This window comes from Taurulus bubalis (assembly GCF_910589615.1).
Source record: "Taurulus bubalis genome assembly, chromosome: 8".
Lineage (NCBI taxonomy): Eukaryota > Metazoa > Chordata > Actinopteri > Perciformes > Cottidae > Taurulus > Taurulus bubalis.
The window spans coordinates 15881121-15905984 of record NC_136596.1 but is presented as its reverse complement, the minus strand read 5'-3'; the positions used below and the strand labels follow the sequence as shown (position 1 = coordinate 15905984).

Genomic DNA, 24864 nt, shown 5'->3' with positions numbered 1-24864 from the left:
GACAACACAACCTCAGTGTTTCTATGACAACAAAGCCTGAATCTCATGCATTTTGCAGCAGCTGTTCAGGTGGTAACACATCAGGTGCACGTCGCTGACACTTTGCATTAAGGGTCTTTTCATCACACTTTCCTGTGTGACCACAGAGGTGTTAGTGAGAGGAACACACACATCAATAATCTCAGTGACAGATTTAGATAGGATGTACTGCTCACCGTGTGGAGGGAAGCAGCTCTTCTCCCTAGATGAGATCTAGCTGAAGAGAAGTGGATTTGGGGCCTGGATGTTAATGCCACATTGTTATACCTATTTTTTTAATCAGTTATTTTATTATTCACAAGCAGCATAAAAGAGTAGATTAAAAATAATTAAATATAACGAAAATGTGAAAACACACAATGGCTGGTGTTATGCTTTTAAGTTAAATTACATATGCAGGCCACACTGTATATCTTTAAAAAAATACATTATGTGCATTAACTGCATTTGTTAACAATTCTGATAAAAGCAACCGCCAAAATGAACTACAAAGCATCAGATACCATACTTGATATATTTGAAGCAATGCATAGTGCACTTTATACACTCAGTGGATCTGATTGTGCAATACTGTTGTCATAGTTCTGTGCCTCATTTTATACATTTTCTTATACTATTTGCATTTATAGCAATGTTTTTTGGGGATTCTTAATTCTAATTCTAATTTTTTTTTACCTTAGGTTTATTGTAATTCTGTGTGTAAGGAGGACCTAGCAAGATAAGCTTTGCATTGTACAGAGTAACTGTCTGTTATCTGTGCATATGACAAAAAAAATATCTTCAATCTTCAATCAGATTGCCAGATCTGCTATCTTCCCCTCCAGCAGGCCTCTGAGGGCAGTCAAGGATGTTACAATTTGATGTTGCATATCCTTCCATTTAAAAGAGTTATACAGACAGGCCTTCCTTCACTTCCAGAGGAAAACAAAACTATCAAGGACAGAGACTGTCACTGCTTCGTGTGGTGAACACATCGCTGCAGGTAGTTTTCCCCCTGCTCAGGGCAGCCAAGCTCACCCTGAAACCACCTGGCTGTGTGACAGTGGGTTAGAGTCCCACTGTGAGGCCTGACGGGGCTGTAGATCACACAGCTACAGCTCAACCGAGGGGAATCTCGCTGGTGTTAGGCAAGGACAGCTCGAGGACATCGTGGGAGAGAGGACAAGGGAAGTGAAGGGAGGGCATCCAAAGGCACACAGGGTCAGACAGGAAGTGGCCACTCTCACTTGGTTTCCTGCAAGGAAGAGCGTAAAGGGTCACAGGGAAAACAGGCTCAACTCAGTCTTGGCTTTTTAGCAGAGGCAGGTACAGGAGTGAATTACAGCAGAATGGGAGGCCGTGTGCAGATGTTCAGGCTTTTAATAAAACTTTCTATGTGGGGCCCCAGGACTCATTGTTGTGGCCTCTGCTTTTCCTCTCAAGGTCCCTGTTCAGCGACCTGTACAGTCCCTGCATGAAATGCAAATATTTAAAGAATAGTTCTGGGTTGTTTGAATTTATTGTTTATAGTTTGGGCCAATTGGTAACAATGGTGTTATACTTTGTCTGACTCGTCTGATTATCAGCCAGTAATGGCTTTGTTTTAGTGAGTTGAAATAACTGATAGAAATGATGGCCAAATCTACTGATATAAGTTGTAATAAACTGAAATGATCCTATTCTAAGGTAAACAAAATGGTTCAGTTCTATATCATATGAGCATTTACCTTTATTGGAAAAAACTTGAGAAACTGGTTTAAAATCTTTGTATGTGCAACAAATGTATATTTATCCAGATGGTTACATTAGTGTTTTAGGACTTTGGAAATACCCTCAGAACAGCAGTTAAGTCATGTGAAATGACCTTTTTATCAATAAATCACCTGGTGTTTATTTTTATGGAAAACTGGGTGCTTAGTTCTGTGACTGAAACATAATGGTAATACATGAGTCACAAACGGGGTGTCGGCCTGTGAATGCTGAGCAAAGTTCTGTCCTCGCCTCACTACAGTGAAGAAATCGGGTTGAAATTGAACAGCCATCCCTCCGAGCCCACTAAACTGTTTATAGAAAAACTTTCAGCTGAGCACATTTCATGCATCAGGCTCCATCAAAGCGCTCATGAACAATTACCAGTACTAATAGGCTTTCAAAGAGATATAATGTTTATCTCTCCTCACCAAAGTTGTTTGTACAAAAAAATTTGATGCTCAACACATCTCCACATGTTTAAACATTTATGAAGCTTGTGGTAAACTTTACCACTGAGCAACACACTTTGTCACTATTGATCATGGTCAGAACCACTCATGTTGAATCTGTCGCATCTAATGCATTCCTCAGGAGGTCAGGGATAAAAGGTTCAGATGTGTGGCAAGCCTTCCACCACTATGCTAAAAGTTCAGAGAAAATTATTGAGGGTTTTATTCTGAAATCCAATAAGGTAAATCATTATAATATTCATTGTGGTCCTTAGCAAAAATGCAAGAAAAGGTTGTGCATGGCTGACCGAGTGAAGACGTGAGAGATAGCGGCAGCTAGCTCACTGAGCAATTGTGTGTCTGTGATTCTCAGCAGCTCTAAATGACATTAGCCGTCGAGCAGAGTCCTTTAGCAGCAGAGATTCAAGGTCAGAGTGGCTGATTCTGCTGATGCATTTTATTCTCCGGAGCCAGCACCAGGCTGCCAGATGAGGGGTTACCGTGGCCCACCAACTGCTGTACTCATTCCCACATCCATTCTGCACGCACTCCCATCCCTCCACTATCACCCTGGTCCTCCCTGGCAGGTGAGTGTGCATTTACCTGTTAAATTAGGTGGGGGATGGAGGAGGTCGGAGTGCCTGGATACCCTTGCCGATGTGCAGCGGGGAGATGGATAGGCTAATGTGTCCCGATTTTCCATGTAACTACAGTAATTGTGTTATAATGGAGGTGGGAACTGACTGGCCATCAGCATAGGTACTGTGCTGCTGGCTAGGCATCCCCTTTTCTTCCTGTCACCATATCCTGCAGACATAGACAGCAAGGGATTATGGGTATAATTCTGCGTCCCTGAACACCCGTGCATACACAGGCAGAGCTTCTTGAGGGAAGGGATTTTACTGGCATGTGCATCCCAGCTTGTTACAATTTATCTTTGTATCTTGAGTCGACTTAATGCTACAGTTGGCAACTACATTCCCTCAGGCAGATAGAAGTGTTCCACCGCATCTCTATCAGTTGGTCAAATCATGTTCTTAACACTTGTTAGCTCACTTGATGAGCTTGCAACAGAATCAGCATTAAAACTGCACCTTGCCCCTGCAGGCTAATGTCACGAGAGATTTTTTTTGTGTGCTAGTTATCACTGACACCATTTTTCATTCACATCATTCATTGTCAAGTATAATGGCAATTTCTCTTCTCAAATTAACATAATTCCAATGTCATGGAATGGTGAAAAGAAACCATTTTTAAACACGCTGTGTTGCAAAATCAGCATTGAGATGCTCACCCATCATCACTGACGTCCTGCCGGTGTTGAATCAAACTGGCCCCTGGTCCGCCTGAAGTAGCGCTGGAAGTGGCAGTCATTCAGACGCAGTTCCTGGAGAAGTTGAGCTGTGTGCGGCTACGGATATTATGAACCCAGACACGAGGGCGTTTGATGTTCTGACGTTTGTGGGACTTCCACAATAGCTTAGATGGATTCGTTCGAGATGAACTGAGCCTCGCCTGGAAAGCAGACGAGAACAGGCGACATCATCAGGAGGTGTTGACAAAAAACTGAAGTCAAGTCGGACAGTTTTCAGCTGCCTTCAAAGAATACACAGGAAGTCACAGAAACAGTTACTCGCTGTTAAATCTGTAGGCTACTTGTAATTTACAGATCGCTTTGGGATTTATTTGTGTTTGTAAATATATATTTATGTAGAAATGTGGGTCTGCATTGTATGCTATCCTTTGTTCTTTTTATGTCTGCCCGTGTAATAAATTACGGCTCGTTTGATATGTGTTATATAAATAAGCTTTATTATTATCAACCACACTAATTTTGTTTCTAGATTAAACCCGTGACTTATAGTCAACAATTGAGTGTTAAGTATTACAACTACAGAGAAAATAAAGATTTTCTACAACGTGTGGTGTTTATTGTCAAATCTAGGAGCCAATCAGCTCTCTGATTTGGCGACAGCAATGCGTTTCCCATCATGCACTGGGCCATGTAACCTCTGTGAGATGTCTCCTGGCTGAATGAATCTCATGGAGCTGGTCAGGCTGGTGGTAACAGCAGATTTATTCCACATCTGCATTTAGGACAAAGGACAACAGTAAGATGATCATCTTTTGTGGACAACAGCGCATGCTTTGTCTATTAGCAAATCCTACGTTGCTTTGAGGATTACCCTATTAGCAAATCTATACCCTTTTTAATACACTGTACAGTGGTACAATGAAACAGTGATCGTAGTGGGTTTAAATACATGTGAATAAAATTAATGAAATAGAACAGAAACTGTCTCTCTCTTAAATGTGTGAGGAGAAAAACAAAAGAAATATATAATCAGAAATATATTTGTACAGATTTCTCACACTGGACTGCTACCTTTTATAAAAAAATAAAAATAATTTTATAATGACAATTGTGCAACTTAGTAAACATGTAGACCATAGAAAACACTCCTCCTGCATGTTTCAATAGTACCACACAGCATACTGTAACATACCTGCAGTCATGACAAAGCACAACAGGAGGATGGTCATCTCCTGTGAACAACAGCGCATGCTCCGTCTAGAAAGACGTTAGTGTTAGCTAGCTAGCTACACTGGAAACATGTTTACTGGCAATAAAACACAGAAAACGAATAGTTAATTTAATGAAGACATGGCGAATATCATCTAAGACAATTACTATCCAAACAAATAAAGCCAGCTCAACTTTGATGTACTTTCCCAATTAGTCAACACAATATTGTCCACAGATATTAATAGACACGTTACCTATTAGCTAGCAAATCCTCCGTTGCTTTGAGGATTGCCCATAGTCCTTTGCGTCTACTATTCAGTGCAGGTCCAAATTTACAACAGCAGGAAACAAATTGCAGTTGGTGTCGGGAGCATAAATAACAGACAATAACAGTTATTAAAAATGGACGAAAAAGGAGACGGAAATAACAATGAAAATTCCCAACAATTCTACCTTTTTCCTTCAAGCGGAGATCAACTTTTTTTGAGACAAGTTGACTATAACCAATTGGTACATTTAAGGATAGATATGTACAATAATGCAATCGAGGAAAACGAAATCAATTATTTTGAAAACCAGGTCAACAATGACAACAATGGTCATATTCTCATTGAAGACAATAGCAATGACATCCCTGGTGAAGACAGGGACGACAGAGAGGGAAGCAGCGAACCATTCAGATGGTGGTTTGAGTTTTCTGACAGTGACGTTGACAGCACCGACTGCGAAGAGACCGACGAGGAGCAGGAGGGGCAGGAGGAGCAGGAGGAGCAGGAGGAGCAGGACCCACATCCAGGTGGATCTAAAAAGAGGTTAAGGAAGGACGATGACAGTACCGACTGTGTCGATGCTGAAGTTCCTCAAGAAATTCCTCTGCCTGCTCCGTTCAGGAAAAGGACCAGAAAGACAAACAGAGTAGTAGCGGAGGAGACCGACGAGGAGCAGGAGAAGAAGGACCCACATCCAGGCGGATCTAGAAAGAGGTTGAGGGAGGACGATGAAGAAACCTGACAGCAAATTCAAACGTTAAACTGAGAGTTCCTGTTTTGGAACCCATTTGGATTATAATTGATTTATAATCCTCTGTAAATTGAGCCACAGTGACTGTGGCTAAGTGTTGAGCCACAGCAATACAATGCACAATAAAACACAATTAAAACTTAACAAGATGATTCATTATTATTACTTTCAGATTACAAACTATTTTAGTATTTGAAACAAGAGTGTACTTTTTCAAAACCATGTATGTTTCATGAAAACATAAAACAAAGGCAAAGTAAAAAGTCTCTGAACTGTAAGTTAACCACATCTATGTAGACAGAATATGTACTAAAACCTCAAGCATGCAAATTCTGATGAAATACAAGCATGTTATCTGATAAACGTCTAACCAGTAATGTAGAACATAAGTTGGATGTTTTGGCAAATATGCTTATTCTGTCTTGCCAAGAGTTAAATGATGATGTCTGTACACTAAAGATGAAGCTACAACTAATAATTGGGGTAACAGCTAGTCTGTACAAAGGGAAGCAATTCCTCCTCCTAGCAGCTCTAAAGCGCACTGAAAAAAAATAGACAAGAGACAATAGATACAATTTTGCTAGACTGAAAATAACAATCAAACAATAAAATGTTGAATTGCTGAAATAAATCAAATAAACACGGGTCAAAAAGTTGTATTAAAATTAGATAAGTCATGAATTTCCTTTAAAAAATACAGAGAGAAATTGGCATTCTTTTATCAAGAGGCAGTGTTTTCCACAGTTTGGAGTCATACAAACAGAAATCTCTCATCTGTACTTTTATGGGACACATAAGAACATAAAAAAAAGCAATGGAGGACTTCAGTGATCTGGCTTGAACCTGAAATGAAGTAAGAGCGAGGTAACTTACAGCTTTATAAGCAAGTAAATCACTTAAAAATCTATTCTAAAAGATACAGGTGATGTAGCCAGTGTATTTATTGTATACCCTAAGTTGTTTAATACACTGTCCCAAGGGATTCAACAAAGATTGTCCAAACATCAACAGGTCAGTGAGGTTATTGATTACCAATAATGCAAAAATCCAATATGCCTTGTACCTGGTTAGGTCAGTACCTAATCCAAGTATATAAGTAGGGTGCGGTAGAATTTTGGCCTCTTGCAAAACGGAAGACCCTGCACATATCGAGTAGCCACCTCATGCATGAGTCTCTCCCCCGGCTTCCATATGAGGGAGACAACACAGATTCAAACTGCAGACGTTGTCCCTATTCATTTGTTAAAGATGTAATGTACCTGTTCACAAGGCTGGCTGTTTGCCTTATCACATCAAAGGCTGAGTTGAATTTCTACAATTATCATTCCACTTGTGCAGAGCCGTAATAGAGCAGCAAGTGAGGGCTCAACAGAACCACAGTGATTATCAGATCAATCCAATAGATTGCTTTTTGAAACAAAATGAGCAAAGGAGGAACAGAAACTATATAGTCACCAGAGATGTCTGAGATGCAAAACTCATGAATCTGCACTTAAATAATGCAATGTTGTTTATTCTTCATTATTGATCTTTTTCCTCTATTTTGTCACTCCTTTTTGTCCTGCCCACCTAGACATGCATAGTAGCTGACCATAGCCAATGTTCTTTTTGTGATTGTCCTCACGTTCCCCTTCTCGTCTGTCCTTTGCTTTTAGGCACCATGAGACCAGTGCAGAGGAACTTTTACGAGCCGTCGTCTGCTCCGGGGAAAGGCGTGGTGTGGGAGTGGGAGAACGACAACGGCTCGTGGACGCCGTATGACATGGAGATCTGTGTGACCATCCAGAACGCCTACGAGAAGCAGCACCCCTGGCTTGACCTGACTTCTCTGGGCTTCTGCTACCTCATCGACTTCAACAGCATGTGTCAGACCAACAGGCAGAGCCAGCGCAAGCGACGCCTGCGGAGACGCATGGACCTGGCCTACCCGCTCATCATGGGTTCCATCCCCAAGTCGCAATCGTGGCCCGTGGGAGCCAGCTCCGGCCAGCCCTGCTCCTGCCAGCAGTGCATCCTGGTCAACAGTACGAGAGCCGCCTCTAATGCTATTCTGGCCTCCCAGCGGCGGAAGCTCTACGGAGGTACAGCGGGAAACCCGGGCGCCGCAGGAACCCTCGCTGTAGTGCGGCAGAGCAACACCTTTGCTGGAACCTCCCTTTGGTCGCCGACATCCGCCTCCTCCGGCCCCAACAACATTAACATAAGTATGGGAGGTGGGCAAGCCAAAGCTGAACAGGTGCAGTTGCCGCTGCCCTCTGCCAACTTCCCCTGTTCTCCCATGATGCCATCTCTTTCATCCACCCATGGCCACCACGCTCTCACCATCAACGGACAGAACAACCTGAACCGGCCGGGCACCCAGCGCATTTCCATGGGTACTGCCAGAGGAGCCATTCCACCAGGGTAATTATATTCGAAAATTCGTCATTCATACTTGTTATAGCGTGTCTATAATGCTTGCATTCTGTTGAACTTACAGTTCAGCTGAGAACAAATTGGAACATATAAAAAGCAAAGAAACAATCTAGATTAACAATGCTTCAGCCTGAGTGGGTCTGGTGTATTGTGCTCTGTCATGTTATGTCTTTTTCCACCTCTCTTTCAATTTATCTGCTGATTCATAGTCGTGTTAACATGCTGATCAATGGATCTGCAGAAAAAGCCTTGGGTCCAGCTGATTTTACTGACGAAGAACCCTTTTCTTTAATATGTGTGTCTGCCATGGTTACTGCTCTATAATGAGCTTATGTTGGCCCTGAAAGGCGTGAAATACTGCAACTCTTCTGGATTATTCTGTTGCCCCTGCCTTGAACTATTGTGTTACGATGAATCTACGCCATGGTTGTTGTGTCATGGAATGGTGTGGGTGTGTGTGTGCACGGTCAGGCCTGTGAGGCGGGCTCTGGTGGAGCAGTGGAAACCTATTTCCCATGGAGGCAGAGCTCCACTGGGGAAGAATGAATAATGGATCAAGGAAAAATGGGAGCTTCAGCTGAGCGCTCTGACCTCAGAGCAATTCAGCGAAAGGAGCCGAGGAAAAGAAGTGTGTGTAGCGTTGTAACCAATACTTCAGTCCCCTATCCTGCTTTCTTTTACTAAAATAAACCCTATCTTGATCTAATTTGATTCCACTTTGTTCTTACCACTCGTGGGGAGAGACATACTTACTGCATGTTTGAATGAAAACCGTCCTTCAACACACATGCTTTCACTTTCTGTGGCCTATTTCTGTGTCATGGAAAGGAAACGTATCTGGTTTTTGCTCCGGCCATGACCTTGTTCTATACAGCAAGCAGTTGGAAAATAATGCATCTCTGTGCAAAGTTTGTTGTGATAGAGAAAACTAGTATGGGACGACATATTCAGGGACATTTTGTCTGTAGTTTAAGAATTCAGTGAAAGCTCAGGTGAGCGTGGAGTTTCCACGAGCGTGGAAATGTGACTCTTTCACCTCGCAGCATAAAAGGTTTTTGCGGAGACATAGAGAGCGAGTGTGAGAGAAAGGAAAGACAGAAGGTGAGGTGGAGTGCGTCGGTTCTCAGACGAGTGGCTTGACACAGGATGATTGTGGTTAGCATGCAAACAGAAGGACATGAGAGCTCACACACACGCACACACACAAACCTGAAATGTGTAATCACTCGCAGATTCCCACAAGCATGCTCAAGAGTGATAATGAAGGAGCAAACTCAGAATGTAAAACATCAGATCTGTTTCTCACTGTGTGTGTGTGCGTGTCATCTGTCTTGCATGCACAAATACAAATATTAGAAGTGGTTTTTAACTTATTACTGGGTTGAAACAGCCCACTTTATCACCACCTGCATTCAAATGTTGTCATGGTCACGCTAGGCTCTACTGTAAAACACAAAAGTAGGGCTGTAATTTCAAGATTTGTTTCCATTGGATAAGCAGCAAATTAAAATAAAATTTATAAATACATCTATGATTACATAGAGTGATCAGAAGTGATAGTATTGAATTGTCTGTCTTTTTGAACAATAAAGAAACATCATTTGAGGTAGAATGAACAGAAAGAATGTCACAAGATCTCTGGGGATTTTTTTCATGTCTTTTTTGTCAGCCAAACCACTTCCTCTTGTGCACTTTGCTCATGCACAGTGGTATTTAACTGAGTTAAGACATGCACTGCATTGTCTTCACACAAAAGGAATAAGTGTGTGTGTTTGCATGTGCACGCTGCCGTTGGCTGCTTACGAGCTCCACTCTGCTTGTGTTAAGACTGCTCGTCTGAGTGTTGGCTGAAGGGATTTGTGGAGTGCAGAGATCATTTTCCCTCAGTGGGCTGCTGCACCGCTCTGCTCTGGTGCTCACCACAAGATACAAATTATTATTAAAAATAATGAATAAATCATGAGAGCTTATATGCATCAAACTGATGCAATTTGGCAATTCTTGGTGTCAGTATTGCTTATTCTCTGCTACATTGTGCCCCCCTCTCCATCAGTGGAGCAGGCGTAGGTCTCCTACTATATATACTCTATACATATCAATATGCAATTGTTCACTCCATTTTCTCTCTCACTGTCCTTATGGTGCATAATAAACCGATGAGGAGATATTAGTCCTCCATCAGCACTTTCTTAACCAGGCCTAATGTGGTATCTCTATTTGGGAAATCACATCGCTTTCAGTCTGATTAAGTCCTCGAGGCAGGCTGGAGATTTCCCCAAGAAAGGAAGCATGAGACAGAAGAGGGACAGTGACCCTTGAGCCATGACCTGACAGGGGCCATAAATAATGTAGTGTTAATGGGTTAGGTATGTTGGTGCTGGATTTATCACTTAATTGCATCAGTTTTAGGTCAGAAATAAATCTGACTCTCTCTCTTCAGTAGTATACTACTGTCCTCAATCAAAGTTTGACTGTAGCCAGGCTCAATGGACAGAATGGAGTGAATAAGTAAACACTTAAAAGACTGAAAAATTAGAATTGGCAAAGCATAAGAAATGCAGAGGTGAAAAGGTCCAGTCTGGTTCGCTGTAAGTGTCTTGTCAAAACTTGAGCGCCAAAGGTCTGCTCGTAAGGTGTGAATACGAGTCCTCACAGCCTTTTGTTCAGGATTATTGGTTTCTCTCTGCATTGATGGTTTCAAGCATAACAATTGCAACTTATTGATGATGAAATTGGATGTACTTCCAATCGTGATGATGGTGTTTTTAGATAATTATGATGTGAGAGAGGGAGAGGGGAATGAGCCACAAGAGGGTAGAGTTAAATCCTTGAAATCATCCACCATTCGGGATTGTCAGCAGGTGGTGTGTGAGGTGGCGTGTGTCTTAAACCCCAGTGCTCCAGGTGCAGCTAGGACAGGCAGGGTTATTAAAACAAGTCAAGGGAAAAGAGCTTAGTACGACGCAGAACGAGATGAAGGGTGTACACATTCTACAAGTTGGCTGGCTGGTAACATGCAGCTTTTCCAAGAGCTATATCTGCTGTGCATAGATAGGTAATCATACGGTTTGTACGCAATCGGAAATTGTTTGCAGAATGGAGATCTCTCTGTCTCTGTAAAAATAAACTATAAACAGTGGAGATACATGAGTTTTATTTTTTCTTTCAGTTTCGAAGCTAATGATAATCAGTAGCTGCTGTTGGATGTGCAATCACACAGTATGCAGCTGTATCATCAACATTGCATATTTATTATGCAATACACTCTTTGGAAAGCAATAGAGATAAAACGCATTTCTAATTAATGTTATGCTATACGGATCCTCGATCCTCTGTACTGTATGCGTACAGAAGTGTTTAGTTTGTGCAAAGCGTGCAGACGGCACACAATGAGATGGTGTTAAGGGTTCTCATGTTGTGCTGTCTCATCCCCTCTCATCCTAATGAAAATTATTTGTTTGACAGTGCTCTCACTGAACAAGCCAAATTACACTTGCACTCATAAAAGAGAGAGGGGAGGGGGGGGGGGGGCATATCTGGTTTTGATTTGATTTTGGGCTAAGTGCATATTTGAACTCTCCCACTGGGCAGCTCTTAAATTGGTTGTATTGTCTACTTGAGCCACTTTACCTTTGATGTTCATGTTTGACATGTTTGCCACAGCCTCTGCCGGAAACATTTTCCTCGGCAGTGAGCTGAGGTTGAAGGTGTGAATTCACTCGCTGTGGTCTTAGCATGAAACTAAATCCTGCATCTAAAATTAAACCGGTTTCAGTTTCTCACCCCTGAATTCAACATTCTGACATAACGTGTTAATCACAACGTGTTAATCACAACTGCACATCGCTGTTTGACTCACACCAGGGACACAATGTGTTGTGAGTCCCTAACTGTGATGCGATGGGACACATCAGCCTCACCCAGGCCTCACATCCTTTTCTGTTATTGCACTCAGCTTATAGAAGGGCTTCCCCTGGCATATGAAAGCAGTCTCTTAGCGAATTTGAGACACCTGAGAGCTGCAGGGCCAAATATCTCAGACACTGTAGAAGTATGTGTGCAGTAGTGTGTGTGTGTGTGTGTGTGTGTGTGTGTGTGTGTGTGTGTGTGTGTGTGTGTGTGTGTGTGTGTGTGTGTGTGTGTGTGGTTGATACACTGAGATAACCAACCAGGGGCTCCCTCAGCAGCACCCCATTTACACCTGTTCATTTCATGGAACTTGGTCAGAATGTTTCTGGTTTTGTTCATTATTGATTTGACCACTAGTACTGCTGTGGAGCATTTTTTTTAATGAGTGTCCCTGTTGTGTTTCCTTTGTTTTTTGCAAACAATATAATGATGCACGTAACTTTACAGAAGAACAAGCCAGTGAGGGACACGATGCACATTGCTGTTAGAACTGTAGTGCAAATGTGGGGTGGAATGAATATGGTAACAGAATGAAAAATATGTAAATGAGTGCCCTTCTATCCAAAAGCTGAGATTTGACTTGATTTTCTGGTCTCACGTCCAACTCACATCTGGTGCAATTTTGTTGTTGCTCATTTGTTGAATTGTAATGTGATTTCAAACAAGATATCGATGCAATTGCATTTTTCATGAAGCCTACATTTCCATGAAAATAACTTATTATTATATGATTATTGTTACTTGAGTTGTCACACTGAGGCTTACTTTTAGCCTGAAGAAAGGAGCTCTGCTGCTATGTGGTCATTTCTGTGGGATGCTGATTGAATTGAAGTTCCAACGCTCTGAAAAGAGACTCACTGACTTGTATGCTCAAATTAATGCCTCAAGTGCTTTTGTCCACTCTGCTCCACAGATCTGGAAGAGTGCACAAGTCAACTGTCTTTGTCGTCTATGTTTGCCATGAACTCCACCCTCTCCAAATGTCATCCTAAATCAGGCTCTGCTGCAGTGCTTTGTACACGAGTCAAGCTGTCTCAACCCATTGCAGTTGTCTCCGTCTCTGTGGTGGAGCACATGTGACATTTTAACTTGAGTGTTTTTTTGTGGCATGTAAGGACAGAGCGAGTGAGCGAGTGGTGCACGATCAGAACAATGAACTGCTCCTTTTAGAGGTTACAGGTCAATTTTAAGAATATGAAAAAAATAATTTTTTTTAAGCATGAAGCATCCCTAGCCACACATATGCAATCATCAATGTTTTGTGTTGATCTTGATGTCCCTAAATTAATGTATTATGTGTGCTGGTCACTTTCTGTGGCCATGAGGTACTTTTGAAAAACACCATTCCAGAAATTCTTTTTTTTTTCTTTCCTTGTGTAGGGTTCCTGCCCTCCCAGTAAAGAACCTGACTGGATCTGGACCTCTGCACCCGGCACTGGCAGGTTAGTCAACATTCACTGTCTACCATCTGCTCAGAAAACAACTAAAGCGAGTGATTTTTTATTGATCTTGAAAGACATTCACAATCAGTGCTTTTTCCGTGTGTGTGTGTGTGTGTGTGTGTGTGTGTGTGTGTGTGTGTGTCAGGTATGACAGGTATCCTGATGTGCGCTGCAGGTCTGCCAGTTTGCCTGACTCGGGCCCCCAAGCCCATACTGCACCCACCACCCATCAACAAGAGCGACATGAAGCCTGTGCAAGGGATCAATGGCATGCGCCGCAAAACCAAGAAAAAGCACCTGAGGAGAGGTAAGATGGAGGAAATCAAGAAGTGAACCAAGAAGTGTAAATGCTACCATTTGTGTGTTAGTGAATACATGAAAAATGCTCTGAAGAAAGGAATAGGCCACCGACTGTCAGCAGACTTTCTGCCAAGCTATGCAGGATTCTTCCACATCAGCTGTCTGTTGTTTAGCATGCAAACAAAACCAAAGCTGTGTTTTATTGTGATCATAATTGTTAATTTAATGCCTCCCATTTAAGCTCAGTGAGGGTGATGCAATAAATCTAACCTCACCCAAGGTCGCTGATGCTTAGTTAAGAAACCATTGCTTTACCTTTCAAAAAGCTCCTATAAAATGTAATGATGATTGCTAGTTCAGATTTATGAGCCCATGCAGTAAAAGTGTTACTGTAACAATTTTATAGGTGTTATACTACATGCACAACAGAGGCAGTTGTGTAAGTAATTAACAAGGGACTGTTGTACCGAGCTGGTTTGAGAGGGGATCTTGTGTTTAGTTGGACGCCGTTGTGCTTGAATAAGTAAGTTCTGGTCGATGGAAGCCGTGGAAACCGATGGCCTCCCAAGGGAGCCTTTGTCCTAATTGTTCATTGAGGCTATTGGGCTTTGCACTGTGGTTGTCCTCTTCAACCCTCCAGAGCAGATGATGCAGCAACGCTGTATTTTACGGGTCCATAGTTTTCTATAATTTACTAGGAAGGATGTGATATGCGACTGTAAATTTACAGGGGACAAAAACAGTGGTCTCCTGTCCTGTGTTTGTTTGACCAATACACCTCCACCACACCTGCACACCAAGTGTATACTATCTCGCTCTTTAAACCACGTCAGTTGCTCTGAGCCTCTAATACTGAAGTGGGTGGGTTTACATTGGCGTTAGTTGAAAGTGCAGTGCTTTGGTACGCTGATGGACACTGACCAGGCGTCAGTATTTCGTAGTTGGGAGTGAGACCGGGTTGATTCAACACAACAAACTTAACTCTATAAAGAAGACTACAGCCATGCTCGCGGCTCTGTGAGGCTTGAACATTACATCGTCACAGCGATGGTTTGAGCTAAATGCTAACGTCAGCATGCCTTACATAAAGACCGATAATACCGTCCCTGAAGCCATGCCGCAGGCCTTTCGTTCATTATAAACTGGAAGGAATTTGTGGGCCTTTTAAAGTTGAACCCTGTATGTGCAGCCTGAGTGTGAACACAGAGATACTGGAGGGTTGTGAGTGGAATGGAGATGTGTTTTTTCTCGTGCAGGGAGATTTGGGCTTATCCTTGTCTGCTTTCTGTACAGAAAAAAGGTCAGAGAGGCTTTTGATCCAGCTAATGAAGCCATCAAATAGCAATAGGGATTGAGTCTCTTCTGTCTTTTACCTCCTTTTTTCGGTTTTCTCTCCGCCCCCTTTTCACAGCTCTCTGCCTCCCCTACCCTTTATACCTTAACATTGTTTTTTGGCTCAGTCTGTCTCTCTCCACTGCTCTCCCTCCCTCTGTTCCCTGGCTGTCCCTCAAATGAACAAACAAAGGCTCCGGGGGAAAAGAGGTTGCCTGTAAGCGTATTAGGGGTGTAAGCTGTGGGTGTGCTAGCCATGCTAGCCGGATTATCAGAGAGTGTGGGGAAGGCTGGGTTGTTATGTGCCAGTTTGAAGGTGACCTCCTCTTCAACATCACAGACATGTATACTACATTCACATGCGCACTCTCAGCAGAAAATACAGGGCTGCAGTCACGCTCAGGCCAAAGCAACTGCTGAAACTGATTGTTTTTCATCCATCAAGCTACTATAGCTACTATAGTTATTCTCTTGTGTTCAAATTACAAGCAAATGCCATCCAGTGGTCCATCATGCTCTTTTTCATAGTTACTTGTGGTATGTGGGTGTAAGTAAGTGGCAAGATAGTTGTTTCTCCGGTGGTCATCTCATCTGGCTTGTGTTTATTCTATGACAAGGCAAAAACCCAGAGGATGTGGTGCGAAGATACACGGAGAAGATTAAAGTGGTGCCAGATGAGGTAAGGCAAAGAAGAAGAAAAGGCACTCGCGCACACACACAGAAGACTTAAAAGTGTTGTGCCCACCAAGCGATTCCCTAAATAAGTGTGAAAGTCTCATAAATACAGAGTCATGTAGAATGGCAGCTGAAGTATTTTGCTTGGCTATTCAAGGACTGTACCATCTGCATGGAGAGGCTGGTGATGTCATCAGGCTATGAAGGCATCCTGCAGCACAAAGGCATCAAGCCAGAACTGGTGGGCAAACTTGGCAAGTGTGGGCACATGTACCATCTGCTGTGCCTGGTGGCCATGTACAACAATGGCAATAAGGTGGGTAAAAGCTTGTGAGCCAGACGATGTTATGATGTCACTCTAGGCTCAAATTATAAACTTGTGATGTCTAACTGGATTGCATGGCACTGGCATATGATCAGGCTTCAATATTGCTGTACACAGATGGGGATCTTATGCAGTTTTATCAGATCAGTCATATCCGTCTTGACAGCCAGACTTTGTAAAATCATTATGTGCAAGGATACTTCAGTTCAGTATCCTTGCATGAAATACAACTGTACTGCTTGCTAATGCAGAAGAGGCAACTACAAGCATATGTAATCAATATAACATCAACACTATTGTATTGATATCAAAGCAATGTATCAATCAATATGAAAAGGCAAGGTTGTGCAAAATTCTTCTTTGCTCACTTACCTCAGGTGATATCTAGCCATTTGATTAGTATAGTTTGGTTTGTTTTTTTGCCACTTGGGGCAGCATTAACATATTATCGCCTCATGAATCATATATACATTTGAATTGTCCAACATTTTTGCAAACAGTTGTGTATTTACACATCCAGTAGATTCAGAGCAACATTGGCATGCATTTGGGTTTCTAGCAACCCGATACATCTCTTCTGTAGCTGTGGTTTGGTCTTTCTCACAAATGTCTTTCTGCTTGGTTCTCAAGCCAGTTGCTTACTTTGTCTTTCTGCTGTTTGGTGTTGGACAGTTAGCGTACAGTTTAAAAAAAAATATGTTTTAGGTTACACCAGTGAGAGTGAACCAAAACAACACATTATTAATTTGTAAAACCAAAACAATGAGCTGAAACTGCAGAGTTGTGTGATAATTCTGTGTGGGTTCATCGCCACAAGCGAACCCCTTCACATTATACATGTGTCATTTGAACATCATTGATATTTTAATATCACTTATCAATATTCACTTCACTTATCAATATTTTAATTTCGATAAGTGAAGCTTTAAATACAGGTTTGCTTTAACACCGCAACCTAAATGTCATTCATGGCCACTGTTTTAGAAAGAAGATCTCAAAATGCAGATCAAACCAAAACTATCTGCATGGCCACAGAACACTTTAGGTGAAGTTAAGAAAAGATTATTATTTTGGTGAACAATAATAATGCAATATGACTCAAAGCAATACATGCCAATATCATCGCATTGTGTTATCATTATCCTGCCATTAAATTCAAATTTTCTTCCATCCAGGATGGCAGTCTTCAGTGTCCAACATGCAAAACCATTTACGGGGAGAAAACAGGCACCCAGCCTCCTGGGAAGATGGAATATCACGTCATCCCCCACTGCCTGCCTGGCTACCCGGACTCCAAGAGCATTCGCATCGTCTACGACATTCCTGCTGGGATCCAGGTCAGAACTGTGTTGCTTCACTAAATCCACCATGTTGCTTTTGTGCCCTAATCCACAGTGTGTCCTCTCTAAATATGGCCCCTTTCTTCAACTGCTGCTTATCCGCTTTAGTTTGACGGAGGGTTATCAGTGCAGGAAGGTGAGGTGTTGTGGCTATGTAAGTCACTGAGGAACACACAGTGGTTCTGGGCAGAGATAGACTCTTTACCACCATGTATTCATTTGCAGGGTTTTTGTCATTAATTCATCATTTAGTAGTATATATACCAAATAAATAGATTATTTAAAAGGAACATAAAACCAATGCAATGAAGGTCATTTTGAATTTACATCACATTTACAGTGGAAAGGAGAGCATGTTTGGGTTAGATAGATAGATAGATAGATAGATAGATAGATACTTTATTAATCCCCAAGGGGAAATTTCTTGGTGAGTTGAAAAGTTTGCATATTTCATCCTGACTGCTGAGAGGAGCTTTAACAGAGTCAATAAACTGACTTTTTTTTTACCAGAAGAAGAGTCTGAATGTCCCACGGGATAGAGAATACTGGGGGTGACCTGACCACTGAGGTCAGCATAGCAGCACTATTATACTAGATAATTGGATATTTACAGTAGCATATCTCAAAAGATTGTTTACAAGAGGCCATTATTAGCATTGTGAACAATAAAGCTCGCCCTGTGGGTGCTATTGACATTTCCTCCACAATCAAGTCCTAATTGGAAGATAAGTAGTTATAACGCTTTTTATTATTTTTTTGCTCATTTTTCACCAGACCAATGAGCACCCCAACCCCGGAAAGAAGTTCAGTGCAAGAGGGTTCCCTCGTCACTGCTACCTCCCTGACAATGAGAAAGGCAGGAAGGTAAGCTCTGACACCAAGAAAACAATGACCGAACAGTAAAACTCACCATGTTGAGTAAATCCCAGTGCACCTTGATGCATAGAACTTCTTAAATGACCTGGTTTTCTAAGAAGCATGACAATGTCTTCCAGTTGTGTTGAGACATCAAAGCAAATGTTATGAAAGAGGACTGACATTAAAATAATATTAAGCATTATTATACTTTTGTCTCTCCAGGTACTGAAGCTGCTGATCATGGCCTGGGACCGACGTCTCATCTTCACCATCGGCACGTCCAGTACTACAGGCGAGTCGGACACGGTGGTGTGGAACGAGATTCACCACAAGACAGAATTCGGATCCAACCTGACTGGCCATGGCTACCCCGACCCCAACTACCTGGATAACGTTGTGACAGAGCTGTTGGCCCAGGGGGTCGGTGAGGACAACTTGAAGAACTGATGGTCGGCTGAGCGGCTTCACAGGAACTCAACCCAACATGCCCCCCCATCTCCCAGAGGACAGAACCCTGCATGACGGGCCAACAAGTAGCCGACAGCTCTTTACTCCCCACAAACCAAAATTCCCTGTGGAAGTGGTGGCACAAGAGCAACGGTAGCTAATTAAATGGTGTGGTTATGGTCAATATTTTAATTTTAATAACCTATGGTTTCCCTCCTGCTGTCTCTTGATCCATGCCTTGAGCATGTTGTGGTCTTACCAAATTTTTCACAGAGGGTTGAAGAATACAAAGACAAGGTGAGATTTATGTCTTGGTAAATTGTATTTAACCCCTTTTCGACTGAGGCTGTTCCTCTGCACTTGATGAGGGCTCATATTTGTAAATGGGTCCATATTTGTAAATGCTGAACTCCAGAATGCATGGCCCAGACTAACGCTGCATAATGAAGGTTGGGCAAATATCTGCAATCGGGTAAGGTGTCAGTTTCTTGCTCGATATTGTGAAGAGAATCTTAAGAGAATGTCAGCATTTTGATTAATCCAAATGAATTGTTTATTTGCGTCCCCCTTTTACTCTAATAATTGATTACTGGTGAAAGTGTGTCTGTTAAGTTGCACTGGGCATCTCTGACCTTTTCCACTTCTGAGACCTTTGAGAAGTTTGTTCTGTCGTGCACAAAGTAGATTCCAGGGAGGTAAAGGCTATGAAATATTAGTGTTTGGTAATAAGCGTATGTTGTATGCTTAACCTTGTGAACTGTCTATGAGAGGAGACATGAAATAAATGAAACAAGCATCTTACCAGTCAGTTTGATGCTAGTTGTGAGGTGTTGTGACTTGACAGGCTGAGGTTGTGAAGAGGGATTTGCTATGCTCCAAGGTTAAACTCATTTGTTTTGTTGACACACTGATGATGATGATCTCTGTGAACATAAATCCTTCATTATTTTTCTCCCTGTTGGAGGCAAATCCAGGCATCTTCACAATCCATCATTCTGACCATACACAAGGGATGATTGCAGGCTCTGTGGCAATAATAGGCTTGAGGGCTTTTAGGAGCAAAGCTGAACATGCTTCTAGCAGATGGATGTTTCTCTTTAAAACACCAACAGTTCTCCATCTTGAGCTTTAGCTTGCCAGAGAGCGACACATCGGGGAAACATCTTATTCTTCGTGTGAGCTCATTCAGAGTCGTTAGAGCCGATCCTGATGTGTACCCCACTTTCATCCTCCTCCCCAGCAACAGCAGAGCACCTCATTCTAGAAACCTTGTATTTCCCCCTCAGATTTTATGCCCATGGGGTGAAGTCTGTTTGAAGGTCCTTGGAGGAGATCTTGTGCTGTTTCTACACTCTGAGATAAAAGATAACCCAGTGCTGTTTAATTCTCCATTAATATATCTGATCAATTTTAATGAGAGGGGGTGTTGATGTAAGGTTTATCGTGTGGACACCCAGCTGTGAGCTTAATTTTGGAGTGAATCCTAGTCTTCCATAGCACGTTGAGGCAACAGTTTGGTTTAATCAGTTGTTACATTTTTAGGAAAATATAAAATAGCAACTAAATCTGTCTTTTTTTTAGTTGATGTTTATAAACCGGCTTGCGATGCTTTGAAAAATAGGCCTATCTGTTGATATACATTTGCAGATGTGGTATATCTTTAAATTCAAGCTCAATTTGAGTCAATGGTGTAAGTTTAATTTATTTTTATACTCTTCTATATCGTAAATATTAAGATGGCCCACATATCTATACACGGACACATGTTAACATGAATACATCAAATCTGGCAAAGATGAATTTGTCAGTATGTCAGGGACTGTTGAAATATGTACGACATGTTATGGACGTCTTATATTACAAGTAGTCTTAGCGTATGCTGCTCTCGTTACCTTAATGTAGAATCTGTGTAGTTGATCCCCTGTGGGATTCCAATAAATGCAGTAAATGTGTCTTTATTATTGGTGGGGAGCTTTAGCAGCATGAAGATGTCCGTTCCCCCCAAATAGGCCATTTCTCTTTTTCTACTTGTCCAGATCATGGGAATGGATGCAGTCAGCAATCTTTGTTCAGTTTGATGGTGAAAACGGCACGCCTGGGTTAAATAGAAGCCATTTCTTGATGTTTGTTTTAAGTTAGCTGGAGCAACCGATTGATGCGGTTAACTGAAGTCAGTTGTCAATGAAAGTACACTGGATTACTTTTTTTTAAAGGCCCCTGAAAACACAATACAATTTCTCCCCACTTTTGTGTTCAGACACAAAGCAAAGTGCATTTTCGTCTTGCATTATTTCAACAAATTTTATATATATATATATATATATATATATATATATATATATATATAAAATTTGTTGAAATATGTGTATATGTATATATGTATATATATATATATATATATATATATATATATATATATATATATATGTATATGTATGTATATATATATATATATATATATATATATATATATATATATATATATATATATATATATATATATATATATATATATATATATATATATATACATACATATACATATATATGTATGTATATATATATATATATGTATGTATATATATATATATATATATATGTATGTATATATATATATGTATATATATGTATGTATATATATATATATATGTATGTGTATATATATATATATATATATATATATATATGTATGTATGTATGTATGTATGTATATATATATATATATATATATATATATATATATATATATATATATATATGTATATATATATATATATATATATATATATATATATATATATATGTATGCTTTAACAAACTACTAAGAGTATTTGTAAGTGGGCTATTTGACCCAGGTGTTGAAAACAGATATTGTTTGGCCTGTTTCATCTCAAGTTCTCTCCTTCACAACCTTTTTGACTCCCTTTATAATACGGGACAGCAAGAGAGAATGCTTCCAACCTATCAGGGAATTTTATCCATGTTGAGAGAAGTTTAATTAACCAGAGGAATCCAAATGTTTGCTTCTTTGACTTTTCCTTTCCATGTGTTGGCCTTGTGGTATGAATGATTGCAGGCCCTTAAGACTTTTCAGGTGTGTACAGACTTATATGGGATCGATGAATAAATCATGGTATGGTATTGGTCTGATTGAGTGAGGTGATGTATATGCAATTTACTATTTTTAAGATCTTATACATGATATATGTGTAGCAAGAAGGCATTTTATTTGTTTGAGATGACAATGGATGTTTTCTTTATGGGGTGCCTACTGTACCTCGTGGATTCTAAACGAAGGGGTTGCGATCCGAAGATCACATTCTGTGTACTAGAAAACATATATTTTTGATGTCTTTTTTTTAATGATGATTGTCTCTAAAATAATTATTACACAACATTGCTGTATAACTCTTATTATGATTCATAACATACTATTTTGCATTTGAATAGAAGTGGAATAAGGAGTGAAATCACTTTAATCCTAACTCATGAAGTATACAGTTGTACTCTCATAGTATCAACTGCAAACTGTACTTCTCTTTTTAAATGATACCTTAACATTTTGTGTGGATATGTGTGCTTGTATCTCTTTGTCTGTGCGAGTGTGTGTGAATGTGTGCCGAATGCATCTTAAACACATTTTAGGTTCATGTCCTTTAAAGATACAGCAATGTTCTCCGAGAGGTGCATGTTAACCAAACTGTGAGCAAGTTTATTGACAAAGTAAATGAAGGCTAATCAACGTCAAATTCCACAAGCACAATTTACATCCATGCGAGTGTGTAGAGGTCCCTCGATACTTTTGAAAGTGTGTTCACGTCACTGATTTGAGGGCAAAGAGCATCCCCTGGTGCATGACTTCTATCACTGCTCTTCGCTCTCAAGGCTTTTTTGTTTTTGTTTTTGACAGTAAGTGGGCGGACCCAGTCACCATTGTATCACTAATTGGTTTCAACTCTCGTCTTTGGATTGGCCGGATATCACTCCCGACACAGACGCTAGTTGGTGATATAAAGGTGGGTTACAATCCGCCACAACACTACTCAACTAGATCTCAGCCGCCCGCGCAGATCTCATTTGTGCTTGTGGATGCTGACATTGATTTGCCTTCATATTCATAGCTTTTTGCATACGAAACATCATAGCTTCTTTAGAGATATTACCCAGGTCTTATGGTGATTTAGCACTGTGGTTTTGCATCTTACTCCAGTTAGTTAGAAGGGTTTGTTCCTCTAGCGTGTTTGATTTATGGGGACGAGGTAGCGTTTGGCTCCTCTCCTCACTCTTTTGACCACATGTTAAACACAAGATAGTTTTACATCTGAAGTAGCTATTTCAATTGATAGTTTTAAATCATGATTATTGTGGTTGCGTTTCTCTTATCAAGCGGGCTCTACATATTGCTATTTAAAATGGATCATAAAGAGAAACTGAGATCAACTAAAAGCAAGATATAGAGAGACATTGATTAAACTATAAAGGGCTTCTTAATCTATCGGTCTTTATTGAATTGTGATGACCTTGTTGCATGTTTGTGTGTTTCTTGTGGAAAAATAAATGTCCCCTGGACTGGGGTAGTTTGTTTGACCTTTTGTCATCTTGGCTCCCCCTTGTTTTTCCTTCCACCATTTATCTTCACCATTTCCTTCTCCCCAGGCAGCTCTATGCTGGACTCATTATATGGTTATAAATTAGTTTGCTGGAGCTGTGGAGTGCAGCAAAAATGTACATTACGGTCATTTTCTGTAAGTGTATGTTATTGCTGTGATTGGCGCATACTACGGCACCCTTTCACCTCGGTCTGCGGAAGATCAGCTTACCATTTAGCACACCCCTCTTCCGTCAGGCTTAACCAGCAGCTACGGTTTCAGTCTTCTCCTTTTTCCACCTCCCATCACTCACCTCTCATGAGAGAGCTAGAAGGATGGGCGTAATTTCAAAAGGAAGTTTTGGACACTTTCACTTACAGTCTGAACACTAACGTTATATTATAATGTATAAAAAAAGAAAAACTGGACTAATAAGATATTCTAACACTCAAGGGACTGAATATTTATAGATTAAGGGCTGATTTATTTAATTGTTCCACAACTGCATCTGGCAGGAACATAGTTGGAAACAAGTGATGGGTGCATGTCTTTCTTCTTGAGGCAATTCTTAGGCTATAACTATAAGCATATCTGCTATTCTTAAAAAAAAATCTCTTTTTAAATTTGGTGTGTGATACAATTTACCACAAAGTCTGACTATTATTCCTATAATTGTAAGCAGATGCCAGATTCCAATGACCCAGAAATAGATTTAGTGATTCCTAAAAACACACTTTCATACAAGTTTATTTGTATTTAAATGATTAATTAAATCAATGACAAAATAAATGGGAATTAAATCAAATTATTATAAATAATAAATAAAAAGATAATTTCGCAGTGCAAATATCCCCTTTTTATTTCTTACATGATGGTTTAAATGTGTTCAACTTTAAATGAATGCAGCTAATGACTTGATATTGTTGTATCTATCATGGAAAGGGATGCAGGAGGACTGGTGTTCACACAGTCCATGGAAATTAGGTCTGCCCAAATCCTGCGTATATTTGTCAATTTCTTCATGAACATTATGAAATTCTCCACTTTCCAGCATTGTTGTTGCCGTCTTCTTCTTTTCCCTTTTTGTGGCATTGCAATGCCAACATTTAGGTGCAAACTGCCACCTACCACACTGGGTTATGTAGAACAGGATGTTGCATTCGTCTGTCTTTTCAGTATCAGTGCAATATTTATGGCTATAAATTCTTTAAAAAGTTTATATTGTTATTATTTTTTTCTTTAACTGTCAGTTGCATGGTAAGACAGGTGGTTTCATTTGTTGCTTGTGAATATTCAGCCTCAATGGATGAGGCTGATAATCTGAAAAGAAGAGGAATGTTATACAGACCAACTGAGACAAATAAATGATCTCTGCTGAAGCTCTGAGGTAGGACATTGGTTGACAATTCACGAGATCATAGGATATGGTCTGTAATAGACATGGATATTCAGACATCATTCATTGG

General features: G+C 40.6%; 1 protein-coding gene across 1 annotated transcript in view; it reads left to right on the top strand.

Moving 5' to 3' along the window:
• dtx1 (deltex 1, E3 ubiquitin ligase) overlaps nucleotides 1–18809 on the top strand; it is a gene marked incomplete at both ends in the record, with an annotated part of 34946 nt that extends 16137 nt beyond the window's left edge. Inside the window, 8 exons of the mRNA XM_079222905.1 lie at nucleotides 7422–8169; nucleotides 13471–13532; nucleotides 13678–13839; nucleotides 15782–15843; nucleotides 15997–16155; nucleotides 17340–17501; nucleotides 18279–18368; nucleotides 18585–18809. Of these exons, the coding sequence (XP_079079031.1) occupies nucleotides 7422–8169; nucleotides 13471–13532; nucleotides 13678–13839; nucleotides 15782–15843; nucleotides 15997–16155; nucleotides 17340–17501; nucleotides 18279–18368; nucleotides 18585–18809 (1670 nt within the window). The remainder of the gene's footprint in view (nucleotides 1–7421; nucleotides 8170–13470; nucleotides 13533–13677; nucleotides 13840–15781; nucleotides 15844–15996; nucleotides 16156–17339; nucleotides 17502–18278; nucleotides 18369–18584) is intronic.
• Between the last annotated feature and the right edge of the window lie 6055 nt (nucleotides 18810–24864).